The sequence below is a fragment of the Sus scrofa genome, chromosome 1 (genome assembly GCF_054392235.1).
Source record: "Sus scrofa isolate SSC_HxYL_T2T_F1_AM1 chromosome 1, Sscrofa_HxYL_maternal_Yorkshire_Landrace_v2.0, whole genome shotgun sequence".
Classification (NCBI taxonomy): Eukaryota; Metazoa; Chordata; class Mammalia; order Artiodactyla; family Suidae; genus Sus; species Sus scrofa.
In genome coordinates this window covers 156,770,466-156,787,048 of record NC_139383.1, presented here as the reverse complement: position 1 = coordinate 156,787,048, position 16,583 = coordinate 156,770,466, and the positions used below count along the sequence as shown (strand labels likewise).

General features: G+C 56.4%; 1 protein-coding gene across 1 annotated transcript in view; it reads left to right on the top strand.

Annotated features, from left to right (window-relative positions):
- NFATC1 (nuclear factor of activated T cells 1) overlaps nucleotides 1–16,583 on the top strand; it is a gene marked incomplete at both ends in the record, with an annotated part of 62,829 nt that overhangs the window by 35,467 nt on the left and 10,779 nt on the right. The window contains 4 exon segments of the mRNA NM_214161.1: nucleotides 2,540–2,742; nucleotides 4,813–4,985; nucleotides 6,602–6,742; nucleotides 13,117–13,172. Coding sequence (NP_999326.1) covers nucleotides 2,540–2,742; nucleotides 4,813–4,985; nucleotides 6,602–6,742; nucleotides 13,117–13,172 — 573 coding nt within the window.

The window sequence follows — 16,583 nt, the reverse complement described above, 5'->3', positions numbered from 1 at the left end:
CCACAGCCTGTGGTGGATCCAGCTGTTAAAATTCATCGGTGCCACAGGATGATCCCCGCAGGCATCTGCAGACACTGTCGTCTAGGACAAGCTCGTGTGGGCATCGCAGAGCTGCTGGAGGTTCACTAGAGGGCTGCAGTCCGGCTGTGTTGGTCCTGGGCTTTGTGGTATACTGTCCTGTGTTCATGAGTGTGACATCGTACAGACTTTGTCAGCCAGGAGACGGGGCCAGATTGAAAGAGCCACTGACTCTCCAGGGCCTTAATGAGGCGCTGCCACAGATTCCCAGTCTGGCCTGGCCCTCGGCCCCATCAGCGGACTGACGCCCAAGCACATCCGTCCTAAGTGGGTGGCGGGCGGGCCCTGGCGCTCCCCACGCTGAGTGCGTGTGAATCTCTTGTGAACGATCTGTCATTGTTTGGGATTCTTTTCTGAGTACTCAAAATTTTAAAGTGACTTCACTTCTTAATTAAGTGAAGTCATCTCAGTAGCTGAGTCTTTTGTCAGCGCGGATTTGATGAACAGTTTGCAGCTGATTAGAACCACACTTGAAGCAGCAGGCGCTTGCTTCTCGGTGTTAATACATTCGTAGGTTAGGTCCCCATTTTCAGTCTCAAAGGAGATATTGTAGCATTTACAGGATCAATGTTGGGTTGAGAGCGGTCCTGTTGATGGCATAGGAAGTCTCAGGTTTTTGATGCAGGTGGGGGATGGGAACGCAGGACCCCTGGCTGCAGAGACTCCCAGTGAAACGGTCCTTTAGGACCAGCTCCCTCCTCCCAGACCTGCCGAGGTCCGCCCTCAGTCACTGTCCAGCAGAGAGAGGACCGTTCCTCCTCCATGCATGTCTAGGGGAGGCTGGGCGCAGGGCCACGAGCATCCACGATGTTTGAACGTCCCACCCAGTCCCGCAAGCGGCCTTTTTAGCTCAGAGGCAGCAGCTCTGGATTCCTGCTGCTGTGGCCTGTGGCCGAGGGGTAGTGACCGAGGGTCATAGGTTGGTGCCCTGGGAGTGAGCAGGGCAGGCTTTTCTCTTCAGCTGTGTTAGCGCCAGCTAGGTGCCACATGGGGCCCACAGGAGCTGATGAAAACCGTGGTGCTTCCATGTCCCTCAAACTCGACACCAAGGCTGCAGTCTGTGCCGGGAAAGTGTCATCGTGCCCCATCCCCACAGGCCTCAGTGGGTTGCCCTCGCAGAGCGCTTCGCCCCCACCCTGTTCTGGGGCCAGAGTTGCCTGTAAGTTCCTGGTGATCCAGGGGGTGCTGTGATGTGGCCCTCAGGGCACCTTCCCCTGGGTGGAGGCAGGGGCTAGATGGTGGGGTGGGGCCAGGACTCATGACAGGGGTAGGGGCGGGAAAGGGCCCCCTGTAGGGCACTTCTTTGGTGGCATCTACCAGTGACTTTTGGTGGCTTCTACTTGTCTGTGGTGCTGGGCAGGGCTCCCTACCCCCAGAATCCTGAGGGGCAGTGGAGGTCTGGGTCTGCAGGTGGCCTTGCTCTGGTTCACAGGGACCAGTCGGGCAGTGTCCTTGGTGACCGTTACCGAACTGCCTGGGCCCCACTTGCTATCTGTCATCAAAGCTGCTAGAATTAGTCCCGGCAGGAGCAGCACAACTGAGCTGACTGGGCCCTTCTGCTTGGTCAGGCCTCAAGCAGGTGGTCCTGTTGGGGGTCACCAGGTCCTGTGGGAGATGGGCCTGAGCCTCCCCCTGAGCTGCGTCCTGCCCTGGAGACTTGGATCTGCCCGTTGAGCATAGTCTGCCGTAATCTGGATGGAAAAGGCGACTGCAGTGTGGCTCTAAGAAGGTCTCACTGGTAGAGTGGCGGCTGGGGGCACAAAGGGAGGTGAGGAGAGGGGGCAGCAGGTCGCTGGCTGCTCCCGACCTCCAGCCTCAGTGTCTGCCCCGAGGGCAGCCAGAACCCAAAAGGCTTCTGTGTCTGGGGCCCAAGCCTCATTGGATTTCGTGCCCTATACAGAACATGCACGATGGGCACAGCCACGCACAGCTTCTGTTGGGTTTGACGCTGGTGGCAGATGGCCACGACCTGGGAGCTTCACGCAGCAGGTCCAGGCGCATGTGGACAGGCACCAGGGAAGCCTGCGCCAAGGCAGAGAAGGAAGTGGAGCCCTCTCGGCATGTATCTGACTGAATTCATTAGGAGAGGGCTTGTGCAGAGGGGGCCCTGGAGTGAGTGTCCTCCTCACCAGCTGCTTGTGTCGCATGCAAGGGAGCAAAGGGAGTTGGAGAGAGAGGCAGCGGCAAGAGAAGCTGGCTTGGGGGGGAGACGCAGGTCACTGTCTTATCCTGGGTGCTGGGAGTGGCGGTCCTGGCCGAGCACTGGCATGTGTGCATGTGCGAGTGTGCACTGCACGTGCATGCGTGTTCCAAGCAGAGGCACCAGGACTTTGGGGCATGAGGCTTGCTCCTCGTCCCCAGGTGTCAGGCCGTGCCTTTTCCCTCCTGAACCAAACTCTGCTAGAAAGTGCCGTCAGTCCAGGTCCATGCGGGCTCAGGGGCTGGGCTTCTCTCTCCACAGCTGCACGGCTACGTGGAGAGCGAGCCGCTCACCCTGCAGTTGTTCATCGGGACGGCAGACGACCGGCTACTGAGGCCGCACGCCTTCTACCAAGTGCACCGGATCACTGGGAAGACCGTGTCCACCACCAGCCACGAGGCCGTCCTCTCCAACACCAAGGTCCTGGAAATCCCGCTTCTGCCGGAAAATAACATGCGCGCAATGTAAGCCACCGGCCGTGTGGCCTCAGGGCTTGGGGGCTGGGGGATTCCTAAGCGGGGGGGGGGGGGGGGGGTCCCTGAATGCCTGCGTCTCTCCATGTTTCCACAGCTCAGGGGCCCTGGGTGCCCTTGGCTTAACACCTGAATAAGCTACAAATACTTATGGCAACAGATTTGTCTCTTTCTAGGGTTTCAGCTGCTTAAAATAAGTATCTCAGCTCACAGCTGTCAGTGCCTCCTCCATGCGTACCTGGCACCCATTTCTTTATCTTTTTAATTTAATTTTTTTTTTTTTTTTTGGTCTTTTTAGGTTTGCACCCACAGCATATGGAAGTTCCCAGGCTAGGGGTCGAATCCGAGTTGTAGCTGCTGGTCTGTGCCACAGCCACAGCCACACCAGATCTGAGCCAAGTCTGTGACCTACACCACTGCACATGGCAATGCCAGATCCTTAACCCGGGGCAGGGATCAAACCTGCATCCTCATGGATACCAGTTAGATTTGTTACCTCTGTGCCAGAATGGGAACTCTGACACCCATTTATTTCTGAATGCACTGTAAAAATTAGAGGAATGGTTAAAGCGAAGACATTGAAACACTGAAGAGAACAGTATGTCTGGGTAGTACTTTCACTGAGAGGGTTTCTGCCGTTGCTGACGTGACCCCCTGGACATGAGGGTCGGATCTGACCCCTTGGTTTACAGGTGGATTGATTCACAATCTGCAGACCCACCTTGCCACACCCAAGCAGGGCCTGTGCTGGTGGCTTCATAAGCGACTCTGACGTGCCTCGGGTGTCATCCTGAGCTGTGAATGCAGCAGAGAAAGGGAGCAGGGTTGTCCTACAGGACTTACCTTCCCCTGGGAGCTTCTGGGGGTGGGGCCAGCTCCTAAACGCCGCGTGTGGATCATTCACACAGGAGTGGGTGGGGGCTTGGGGCCACAGCAGTGGGAGTGTCACCATGGGGCGGGTGCTGTAGCTGAGGGCTGAGTGTGCAAGGAGGCAGCCCTTGCAAAGGCCCTGAGGAAGGTATGAGTTCAGGGTGTCCATGGGGCAGGGAGGAGCCCAGGTAGCTGGCTGTCATGGGTGAAGGAGAGGGTCTGGGCAGTAAGGACGCAGGGCCTCATTGTGTAGGGCTGTGTGTGGGGTTTTGATATGTTATTTGTAACTCAAATCCTCTACATCCGAAACAAAGGGGACACTTTCTCTGTGTGTTGTCTTTTCATGGTTTTGGGGGACTTCATCCTAAACTCTTGCGTTTGCTTCAAGAGCTGTAATCAGAGTTTACCAAGAACCAGGATGTCGGCAGATGCTTTGAGAGAACCTGCCGCTTCCTTCAGCAGCGGCAGCTGTGACCTCAGTGACTGCATTTGCTCCACCAGAGTGCTTTCCAGGAGGGCAGGCCCCGTCCTGCACCCCCTCTCCCGCCCCTCCTCCCCTGCTGGCCTCCAGAGCAAGACTTGCTGGGCCTGCACTGGAGTGTGGTCCCGATCTGCAGACACTCAGGCATCAGTGCCACCTCAGTTCTTTAGCTTCTGATGGAAGGGCTGGTTTCCATCCAGTGATTCACACCTGATGGTTCTGCTAGAATCTGGGGTTAAACAGTAGTTTAACTTAGTAACTGAAATGAAGTTTAATTTAGTAGCTTAAATGAAGTTAAATGAAGTCATATGATGCCCTAGAAACCCCAGGATCCTGAATGAAGGGGAACCTGCCAGAATCCTAAGTGAGGGGGTTTCTGGGTGCCACCTGGAGCCCTGGCCGGTCTTGCTGTCCAAGTCCTTCAGCTCTGCGTCCTGCTCCAGTACAACCACATGTGCCCAGAGCAGTGAAGGGACAGGGGCTGCCAGGACCCTGAGTGTGCGGGTGGCTTCCGCCAGACCTGCCTGAGACCAGGGCGCGTGCCATCCAGGCTGGCTTGGCTGCTGCTGCTTCGCCCACTCACTTGATGGGTGGATGTCGGGCTGATCCTGCCTTTGGCTGGTGCCACAGAGCCTTCAGTGAGCACTTGTCTGGGTGGCAGGGGTTTGGCCGTGGGGACCAAGGAAAAGCATTATGCTTATTTTCGGCAGCATTGACTGTGCTGGGATCCTGAAGCTCCGAAACTCTGACATTGAGCTTCGCAAAGGGGAGACGGACATTGGGCGGAAGAACACCAGAGTGAGGCTGGTCTTCCGCGTCCACATCCCGCAGCCCAACGGCCGGACACTGTCGCTGCAGGTGGCCTCCAACCCCATCGAGTGCTGTGAGTACCACCCTCTCCCACCAGTCTCCCAGGCAACCCTTGGCGTTTCCTTTTCTAGTCACACCTTTGCTTTTCCTGTGTGCAGCCTTGTGAACTGTGCCTGTCCCACTAAACACATACTTCGCAGAAATACCCGTCTTCACCAGGACAAGCCCCCAGCTCTGTGCATTGGTGCAGGGTCTGCTTCTGACTCCTGGCACCTGCAGGAGGGAATAAAAAGGAAAGAAAGTTTGTCCTGAACACCTACGTACTTGCATTGATCCATTTGAGTTAATCCCCTCATGTTTCAGGACACTTGAGAAAATGGCATGTTGGCATTAAGGTCCTTTGGGTGGAACGGGCCTAAGTTTATAAGGCTGCACCTAACTTGGCTCCTGTCTCTGGAGGCCCGGTTTTCACTGCTCTCTTTGCGCATGGACGGGTCTGGTGATTTGATGCTTCTGCCTCGGGCCTGACCGCTAGTCTCCCCCAGGCGCTCGACTGGCCAAGGCCTGGGGGCAGCTCCCTCTTGCCACGACTTTGCTTATTTGTGAGTGGATTAGGCGACTGGTGCAGCTGCAGGTGGACCCCAAGCCCCCTGCAGCAGCCCTTGCTTCCCTGTGGCCCTCCTTACCTGTCTTGGGCACCTGAGTCAGCGGGCTGTCCACTGGTCACTGTCCATCTAGGGCTCTTCCAGCCGCCCCTTGTCCTTCTCTCATCTTAGAGGCCCCACCTCAGGCATGGGCATCTCTGAAAACTCCCCCGCCCACCTCTCTGGGTGGCACGTCCTGCTTTGGCTCCTTTGCCTCTGACCCACACGTCCTTCAGACCTTGGTTTCAGCCTTTCCTCCCCACAGCCCTTCTCTGCCTCACTGGTCCCTCCTTCCTGCTCTGGACCCTCACGTCTAGGCTCTAGACGCCCATCCCCAGGCCATGGGGGCTGAGTAGGCAGCTCCACCTTTCTACCTGCGAGATGGGGGGACCCTCACTCTGTGTCCCCTGGTCATGGGGTGACCTGTGAGGATCCCTGGAACACAGCCAGCCTGCAGGAAAGCCGACCTCATCATCCACCATGCAGATTTCTGCTGCCTCCTTCATCCGTGTCCTCTGCCTGTGTCCCCACCCCCAGCTCCCGAGCCAGATCCAGCTGCAGATGGGCCACGAGTCCCAATTCTCTTGTCCCTTCATGCCAGCCTCCAGAGACCCTGGCCCAGCCCCCAGGGTGTCCTAATTGCCCTCCCCCCCCCAAACTCCGTGGGCTCTGGCTTCACACAGGATGTGCCAGGTGCCCGGTCACCAGCAGGACTCCCTGTAGCTTCCCCAGGCCCTTTGCACAGATGTTCACCCCCACAGAGCATGTTCACCCACACAGAGGCTCACACGTGCAGGGTCACTGAGAGACTAGCTTTTTCTACGTGGATGAGTCAGAAGCGTGACTTGCCTTCACGTGTTGCTCTAACCTGGAATGACATTGTTAAGGCACGGGTGGCATGTGCACTTCTGTCCTGTGTGCGAGAAATGGGCCACATGCTCACCCAGGAGCTTTTAGAAAGTGCAGGTTTCTGATGCACCAGCCGCCCAGGCGGTTGAGCAGCTGAGGGGCTGGGGGTCTCACGCTCATGTTCCTGTCCCTACAGCCCAGCGCTCAGCCCAGGAGCTGCCCCTCGTGGAGAAGCAGAGCGCAGCCAGTTGCCCAGTCCTGGGCGGGAAGAGGATGGTCCTGACTGGCCACAACTTCCTGCAGGACTCCAAGGTCGTTTTCGTGGAGAAAGCACCAGGTATTATTTTTTAAAAAAAAACCTACATCAAGTTTGCTGTTTGGACCCTGGTGGGATATGGGTGCAGGCCATGGGTGCTGTGCTTAGTCCTCGGGGCCACCCACAGTGCACCAGGGCTGCGAGAGGCTGCGGGTGTGGGTGGCCAAGCTCCATCTGCCGTGAGTGTCCGTCTTGGGATCCTGCTGCCCGGCCTCCCCGGGTGGTCGCGATTCTCGTGTCTCAGAACCACAGACTATTAGAGGCAGGCGTCCAGGTGCAGAGTGGCCACAGTAGCCGCAGGGACTCCCTTTCCACACCCCAGCCCGCTTCAGCCCTCATCCTCATCGGCGCCCAGGCAGACCCTCTTATTCTGTCGGTGGCCATGCCCCCAGGCCCCCAGCCACTCTGCACATGTGCCTGGTCTGAAGCAGAAGGGTCCCTGTTCTCTGGTCTCTGAGGAACCGGGACACCCGCCGAACCTTTGTGTTGTGCTGCAGGATAGATGCAGGGGTGGGGTGGCTCCCTCCTGCCAGTGGATGCCTCGCTGTGCCACATGGGTGACAAGGCGGAGTGTGTGGCCCTTCTTCTCTGTCAGGCTCTGGGGTTTGTTTTTGGAGCTGGTTCCTTGCGGGGAGCTGGCTGGGGTGTGGCCCGAGGCCTGCGGGGTGCCATCTCTCCTGGATAGGATGTTGCTACCCACCCAGGAGGCGGGGGTGGGGGTGGGGTGCCTGCAGGGGCTGGTCTGGAGGCCTGTTTGTCACCTGCCCTTTTCCCAGCCAGAAGCCCCCTCGAGAAGGGCAGCACAGAATGCATGCTGATCACCGAAAACTGGAGGCACTCAGCCTCCATAATGGGATCTTGATTTTGTATAGTTTGCGGAAACAAGTATTTCAATCAAAATGGGTTTAAAAGTCTTTGACATTTAACTTGTCCTGCCTATACAATCATGCACGTGATTGGAAACTATGCTTTAGATGGTGGAGAAAACGGGACCAAGTGGGTGTTGAGGGAACGCTCCTCTGTGGAGGAGGTGAATTTTAAAATGATTTAACCTTTTGTGCTTTAAATGTGTGTCCACACCAGTGGAGGGCGGCCGGCCCTGCTCTGAGCCTCCTCACTGAGGACCACTGAGACGTCTGTGACAGAACAGCCGGTTCCCCTCCCTGTCTCACCAAGCAGATGTCTGGGTCATCCTGTGCTGTTTCCTCAACCAGTAGCCTTGATCTTGATCTTGACCTTGGTGCCATGACCTGTCAGTGGCCATGCCCCCAGGCCCCCAGCCACTCCATGCCTGTGCCTGGTCTGAAGGGGAGGGGTCCCTGTCCTCTGGTGCCAGGACTGGATGCTCAGCTTGTGGGCACCCACAGGGCTCCTTCGTCGGGTGGCTTCCCACTGCCTGGCCAAGGGGTCTTCACAGGGAGGTCAGCCACCTGCCTGCAGGTGGGAGCTGGTTCACGGATGTCTGACTCTCATCCTCACTGCAGGCTGAGTGCCACTGTCATGCGCTGTCTCGGCAGGGCCTGTCGTCAGCCCATTCCCTCCTGCAGCCACTCCGAGTCTTGCCCTGTGTGGTGCTCCCACGTCTAGGTAACAAGCAGTGCCTTGTGACAAGTGGGACGCAAACATTACAGCTGTGCGTCCCAGTGACTTCACGTTTGCTTTTAAACAAGGCTGTTAGCACACTTGTGCACACATACGTGCTGGCCGTGCGTTTCCCAGAGGAGGGAGTGGATTCCATACATTTTTTTTCTTTCTTCGCGTTGATTCTTGGCCGCGCTCATACCACCAATGCTTCTTGATGAGTGTTCTGTCAATTGGCTTCCCCTGGTTGATTTTTGGAGAAGCCACTGAAATCAGTTTAGATGAAAAGCAGCATTGTCCTCTTGGTTCCAAGGCGGCTGCCTGCTCTTGGTGGCAATGGGGCTGGTGAGATTCTCATTTCCAGAGCCACTGGATGTGGCCCTGGCCCTCGGCAGAAAGGCTGTCCGGCCGTTGCAGGAGGAGCTGGACGGCAGCAGCTGGGAGCGTTGCCCTCCAGTGCTTGGCGAGTTGGACATCCCCTCATAAGTGAAGGAACTTTCTGGAACTGCCCTGTGGTTTTTCTCAGGTCTTTTGCTGTCTCCAGCAAGAGGCCCCAATGTTGAGCCAGCCCTTCCTTCAAGGTCGACTTGTGGCTTCCCTGTCACATGACATTTCTGACAGTGCACGTCTTTGCATGGAGACCAGGACATGCTCACACCGACAGGGTCTCTGGTCAGCAGCAGGACGCCATGGCAGAGGCCACATGCAGGAAGTGAAATGCTGCCCCTGCCCTGTCTCCTGCTAATGAGCCGGGGTCTCTTCAGATCTGTGTCTGACGGACACACTTTCACACGCGTGTGAGTGTTTGAAACAGCCCGACATATACGTGAAAACACAGAGAAAGCACCCATGTGGAGACGATCTCACTTTTCTGGAGACAGGAGAGAAGGAGGTTTCAGAGCTTTTGTTGCCATAAACATTACCAAGTTCTTGATGCTCCATTTTGCCGTCCCTCTCCGTTCTGTGCAGTTCTTAGAAATTGTGACTCCTGCTTTGGCTTCATTTGCTGCACGATAAACCTCACCAGAACTGGGGCTTCACCAAACAGCACTTTGTTTGCTGGCAATTACGTGTGGCTGGACACCGTGGTTACTGCCTGAGCTGAGGAGTCAGCTGGGGTTGGGCGGTGGTCTCCCTGTATGCAGACCCCTGCCCCCTAAGGCCTCCTGGTCAAGGTGATGGGTGTCCTTCATGGGTGCCAGGCCTTCTCCAGGCCCAGACTGGAAGGGAGCCCCCACCGCACTCCGGGCTCAGGCCCCCCGCCCGCCCAGACTCAGGAATAGAGCCCCACGGTGTAAACATGAAGGTACAGCAAGGTCAGGGTGACCAGCCACCACAGGACTAAACCACTTCCCTGTCAAACCTCTTCAAACCCCTTACTAAGGCCCCAAACCCAACTTGGCCAGACCCCAGCCCCAAACCCAACACAAGATCTCAGCCCCAAACCCAGTACAGCCAGACCCCAACTTGCCTGTGCCGCCGCCCCAGTGGGATCCCCATCTTTGCCCGTCTGTGGGCTGTGCTGGCTTGTCCCTCTACTGCAAGCTGGTCCCCATGCCCTGGCCAGTCACACATGATGGTGCAGTGGCTTCTGCGTGTGGCTGCTGTGAGCACACGCCTGTACCTCCTCTGGGCACCGTGCAGGGGTGCAGGGCCTTGGAGGCTGTGCCTTGACCCTGAGGGGCCATGGTGGGTGCACCCTCTGCTCTGAGCCACTTCTGCTGGTCCCGGGGGCCCTGAGGGCCAGAGTGTGGGGTGTGGGTCATGAGGATGGAGGAGGCAACCGAGAGGTGCCTCCCAGGCCCAATCCCCTGACAGGCTGCGACCCGGCCTCCACACTGCGCCTCAGCCAGCGCTACCTGCCCACCGCACATGCGTCTTCCCAGGCAGCCCCATGCCATTGTGGTACCTGTGTCCATGCCAGCTGTGCTGGGTCTTGATGTCTAGCCTGTAGGCTCATAGGCATCTGGGAAGGGGGTGCAGACCCACACCTGTGGCTAAGCACTGTGGCCAAGCACCTGAGTGACCTGGGACCCAGAGAACGGGCATCTGGCCCCTTAACGTAGGGTCTTTCCTGTAGGAGGCCCTGGTTGGTTCAGTTCTGGCCCTTGGCAGGGCTGCTGTTGGACCAGTGCAGCTGGTGCGGTGTAGTTGCTTTCTTTTCCTGGGAAGACGGCCTGCAGGCTCTGGCGCCTCCACCCCTGCCCTGCGAGGGCTGGAAACCAGTGAGTCTCGGGAGGACCCTGGGCCTCCCTCGGCGGGGACCCCGCTGGGCCCAGCCCCACCCGCAGGCCCGGCTGTGGAAGCCTCCTGGTGGGTGTGGTGGGGAAGCCTTTCCGATGACTCACACGGCAGGGAATTCCCTGATGATTTGGAATATTTTTACTTCTGGGCTTGTGCACAATTTCCTTCTGAGAAGCCCGGCGAGCGCCTGATAAGGCTGGAACACAAGGGCCCATTCAGGGCCCACGGCTTCCTCTCCTGCTAGAGGCTGAATTGCGCACAGCGATGAGGATGAAGACGCCCGGGCCAAATGGCCTCCGTCTGAGGCCAGGAGTCGGCAGTCAGCAGGCACTGCTGGTGCTGTGAAGCTGGGACCCCTTTGGATGACGGGGCGGTGGTATCAGCTGCCCTCCATGGGTATCCCAGCTGCACTGAACGGGGCCACCTGTGCGTTCCTAAGTGGACACTAGCCTTCAAGAGACTGCACCTGATTTGAGACCCCCCAAGGCCTGCCCCTGGCAGTGAATCAACCACAGAACAAAGACCTCTGGAAACGAGTCAGGACTCCCCCCCACCCCCCCGCCCCCACCACCACCATCAGGGCCAGGGCCCTTTGCTCTGTGTTTATTTGCATCTCGGCATTGCAGTGGGCTGTGAGCCTGTGCAAGAAGCTGAGCCCGGGCACTCATAGATGTATGTGCTGCACACAGTGGGGCCGCATGACTGTCCAGCCCCCAGGAGATGCTACAACAGGGGCTGGTGTCCCACAGACCCAGAGGCAAAGACCCATTCCTGAGGTGTATGCCCTTGGCCCATACGCCCCACTACCCACTTCATGCCTGCCTTTCCCTTGGCTTCTGTTGCCAGGGGGCCGGTCTGGTCTCTGGCCTCTCCTGGAGGGCAGAGGGCGGTGCAGTGGAAACTGGGTGATGCCAGGGGACCCTGGTCCCTCGTGGGCCTGTCTTCCCTCCAGCACTTGCGCACCCCTTCCCTTCTGACAGGAAGGCCTGTTTCCTCCATCAACAGGCAGAGACAAGACAGCTTCTGGGTTTTGCACCAACAGTTTAGGTTTTAACACTAAGGCTGTTTGGGGTGAGAGGGACAGTGATGGCTCTGTCGTAAGAAAATCTGTTGTTTTTAAATCTTACCAAGGACGTGGGAGACGTGGTTGCAGGAGGAGTAAATTTGATTTCCTCCGACAAGTGGGGACAGGTGTGGCCTGGCAGTGAGTCCCAGGCAGGTCCCAGCCATGCGGCACAGGTGCCGGCGTCCAATGGCGTGCATGTTGCACGGGCACCAGGACCCACCTGCAGCTTGAGTCAGGGTGCTTCGTGCACACAAGTCCTGAGTTCCCAGGGCTCGGAAAGTTCGCTGCTTTGCAGAACTCTCACTGCCTTGGAGGGCAGGGGGTGTCCTTTGCGCTTCCTGTTGTTTTCCTGAAGGAGAGATGCCCTGGGCTGGGTTGCATCACTGAGTGGGTCTATCTGGTGGAGAACGTGTGCGGGGCCCTCGCCGGCCCCAGAGGCTGGTGTGGTCCTGGCACATTCCCCCTCCCTGTGACTCACATTTCCTCTCTGCTCCACCCTTGCCCCTGGCGGCCAGTGCTGTGAGGGAGAAAAAGGAGATTTTGTCTAACTTATTTATAACTTAGGGTTTGTAACATACAGACGTTTCTTCTCTGAAAACAGAGAATAAGCAAAAGCTAAGCACATCTAGCTGTGATGGTTTGTGTGGGGAGCCTACTTTACAGAGATGCAGAGGAAGGAGGCCTTTGTAGGGAACTGACATCTATTAATTCAGAATAACTTCAAGTCCAGTCCGCAATCAGCGCGTCTGCCAGAGGGGCTTCTCTACACCAAGAACCCAGCTCCCATCACTCCCAGTGAGAGCAGTGAGGGGGTTCCAGGCCTTGCCTCCCACGAGGGCCTGGCTGGGGACAATAAACCCTTTCTTTCACAGGCACTACAGCCTTTTCATTTTTTCAAACATGCAGACGGCCACGGGGGAAGTTTAAAAATACCTTGTGTTGTGCATTTCTGTACCTGACGTGGCGAGGAGTGGTCACAGAGGGGGCTTTTCCATTCACCCAGCAGTTCCCCAAGCAGGGGCAGGACCCAGGGCTCCCAGGTCCTCCCCGTTAGAATAACTCGTCTCCAACACACATGGGTACGGCCCAGCCTCTCAGTGTATGCACTGCAGGCTGCCCTCAAACCTGGGTCCACGTCCCAAGATGGCCCCTTCTTCCTGGGGCTGTTTGTGTTCCTCCTCAGCTGCGACCCCTTGGAGACTTGCGTGTGGGGACACCCTTCTGGGGCTAAGAGTTGGGGTGCTCACTGCCACGTGCCCTGCCAGGTATCTGGCTCCTGGCTGGGCTTTGAGCTTCTCCCCCAGGGGTCTGGCATCTGCTCTCCAGCCAGTCAAGCACAGCAGGCATCCCACTTGTGCCAGTTGATGGCAGGGCTACTGGGCAGGTCTGGGCCCTCTCTGCAGAGGGATCCTGTCCTGAGGCCTGTCTGCCTGTGTCCAGACTCAGTCTTGGTGTGGCACCAGTCAGGACAGAGTAACGGACTTCTCGAACCCCTTTCTTGCAGACGGCCACCACATCTGGGAAATGGAGGCGAAAACCGACGGAGACCTGTGCAAGCCGGTGAGTGAGGGCCGGACGTGTGGCCGCGGGGCAGAGGGTGGACATGTGGCTGTGGGGGTTGTGGTGGGGCTCTCCACTTGAAGGGGTCCTGGCCTGAGGCATGAGGCTCTCGTTTGTGAAAATGAACCACTAATACAAACACCAGAGTAGGAGAGTGAGGAGCAGAAATGGCCACGAAACACTTGCTGAAAAAAGTTGCTCTTGGAACCACAGGCTGCCCTCGTCTGCCCGGGGCCTGCTGTCCCCGGCTGTCAGTGTCACCAGGGCCCCACGCAGCCTGCTGCTCTGAGCATTGGAGCGCAGTACCCTGTCCAGGCACGTCCTCACCACTGGCCAGGACCCGCTTATTCCATTTCCCGGTAGCCGGGGCACCCGCAGGGCTGCACGCGCCCCGCTTTGGCAGCTCAGGGCCTGCTCATGCCCATCCTTATACTCAGCCTCCCGGGCCTGCTTGCTCACACATAGCGCTGCCCAAGAGACAGCAGTTTTCAGGAGGTAGTGCTTGTCTGAGAGGGTATAGCGGCTCCCGCTTTCTCCCAATTATTAACACAGCGCACTTTTGTCCGCCCCATGCGTTCTGCCCACGTCTTTGTCTTTTAAGTGGGTTCCGTCTTGCTTTTCATCCACTCTGACAGTCTCTGTCTTGTGACTGGGGTATTGAGACTGATGGCGTTGAAGGAGATTCTTGACAGGCTGGATCAACGCCACCGTGCGTGCGGTCCTCCGTAGCCTCAGGAAGGCAGTAGGAGCTCAGTAACATTGTGCGCCACAGCTCGCAAGTGAGGTTTTGAAGGAATTCACAGCTCTTCCAGGCTTTGTAGTGCATGCCATGACCGCTGATGGCTCCTCTCCTGGGATGTTCACGCACTTAGTTCTTTCTCAGGCCACTTGTGTGAATAGGGAACCCTGGGCCGTGGGCCTTGCTGGAACCATCCAGGTGATCTCTGCCTGGGCTGGAGGGATAGGTGTTGGGAAGGGGCCTGGGCCGGCCCACCCTCTGCACAGGTGGCTCCTCAGAAAGGAGCATCTTTTACCTGTGACCTAGGTGTCCTTTTCCAAGAGCTGATCCATTAGCTGGAAGCCTTTCCAAGTGTGTCGGAGGAAGAAATCCCTGCCCTCCAGGCATGTCCAGGCCTCTAACCTCATGTTCGGGTCTCCTCCAGGGTCCAGCAGCTCTGCTTCCATGCGGGGACTGCTGGCCCAGCAGGCCGTTAACCAGAGAGCCAGCCCTTGGGTTTGCATGACAGACACCGGCCACCACCACCGCCCATCCTCCACTGCCCCTTCTGTACTGGTCACCCCAAAATGTGGGGCCTCTGCTCCCCCCCCAGCCCTGAGCAGCCGCCCACCTCTTCTTCCTAGGCAGGAAGGAGAAGCCTGCAGAAACTTCATCTTTAGGCATCGAAATAATTGTGCCGGGTTTGCATGTTCAGATTTTCTGTCATTGAGTTTTCATTTTAACTCTGAATAGTGTACGTTTTAAAGAAAGCTTAATGGTTAATAGTTGCACATTCAAAAAGAAACATAATGTGATGAATGATGTACTTTAAGTTTACAATTACGTCTTTCTTATCTCTTAAGTGAAGCTTACTTTTGTATATACTTTTGTAATGATAAAGGAATGCCACATGCATTGTGAAAATTTGGAAGGTAAAACAAATTATAAAAAAGAAAACCAGTAGTGTAATTTCACCACTTAGATGTTACCACCACTAACGTTTGGGCATATTTCCTCCCATTCTTTTTCTGTTGTGGGTGCATGTGCATATCTACATATGCACAAACACACATATGCATACATTATGTTGTGTATGTTTTTAAAACGAGCTGGGATTGTGCGTATGTTTATATACTTTATGAGCAGTTTAGACAATGGATTTTCTTCGAGCAAGTCACGTGGGTGTATTGAGGGCCACTTGTAATCCTTGCTCTTTTCCTAAAGTGACAGATTTGCCAGTCACTGCACTTTCCTGCCACCACCCTCCCTGTGTATTTAAGTACTTGTGCCCTCACGGGCTAGTACTTTGTCACATAATTTCATAATTTGTTTAGAGAATTGAAGCATATCCATCTGTGCCCCCATCAAAACACAACCCTGCCCGATGCGCCTCCCTGCTGGGCACGCTGCCCACCCCGCTGGGCACCTCGCAGCTCCCTCCGTGCTGCTGCTCCTATTGCCCGTGCTGCGTCCCACCTCCATTCTTGGTCTCAGCTAAGCAGGACCTGCTCCTTTCTGTCTCTTCTCCTACTTTCTTCTGAGATTAGGCTCCTTTCACTGTGGACTCACGTGTCCCGACTTTGTTGAGCACCTGCTGTGTGCCAGCACCAGCATTACCCGGCTGTCTCTCTCCATGTAGTTGAAGCCTCAGGAAACAAGTCCTGCGGCAGTGTCTTCCTCTTCCCTGTGCAAATGGTGAAACCCAGATGCAGAGTGTCAAGCAGGGTAGAAACCCAGACCGTATGACCCCAAGCCCGGCTCCTGAACACGGCCACGTTGCTGGGGTGCAGACTCCGCAGAGATGCAGCACCAGGGGGGTCTGGCTGGGCACACTCTCACCCTCAGGTCACCCATCTGTGCCCTGTTGGCGTCATCTCCTTGGGGTGACTTTGCTCAGGCAGATGAACTGTGTGCCGTGGCTTTTTCTAAGAGGAGTTATTAAACAACGGTGGAGCTGGGGGCCGCAGCCAGGTCTGCTGCCCTGGCCCTGCCCTCCCAGTGCCAGCAGAAGGCTTTTCCCTTTGCTGAATTTCCCCTTGGTTTCCTGCTCTAACATTCTTAGGACTTTATTATGAACAGAGTTTGGTCGATTTTACTGTTAAACTAGGTAACAAGCTAATTAACAGGAAAAGTGATGCCATGGATTTCCTTACACATTTTCCCTAGTTGTTCACTGAAATCATCTGACAGAAAACATTGATGAAAACCTTTAGATGTGAAATCTGCCCCCTGCCCCCCCATAAAGCCCACCTCTCTGCTTCTGACTTCAGAGCTAGGCCATGAGGACCGGCCCCGGGCTGTCCTGGGCCCTCACCAGGCATCTCAGCCTGTCTCCTTCTCCTACGGCAACTTGTTCTTATATCTGTACATGAAAGGGCACAGTTCTGTGAAATTGTTGCTGACTTTTAATTTAAAACATAGAAGGGTGAAGTTCCCATTGCGGCTCAGCGGAAACGAATCTGGCTAGCATCCATGAGGACGCAGGTTTGATCCCTGGCCTCACTAAGTGGGTTAAGGATCCAGTGTTGCCATGAGCTGTGGCATAGGCCGGCGGCTACAGCTCTGATTCGACCCCTAGCCTGGGACCCTCCACGTGCCACAGGTGTGACCTTAAAAAGATTAAAAAAAAAAAAAAAAAGAAAGGGTGGCAGCAACTTCCATGACCTGTGCTGTTTGACCGGGGCCTGAAAGTC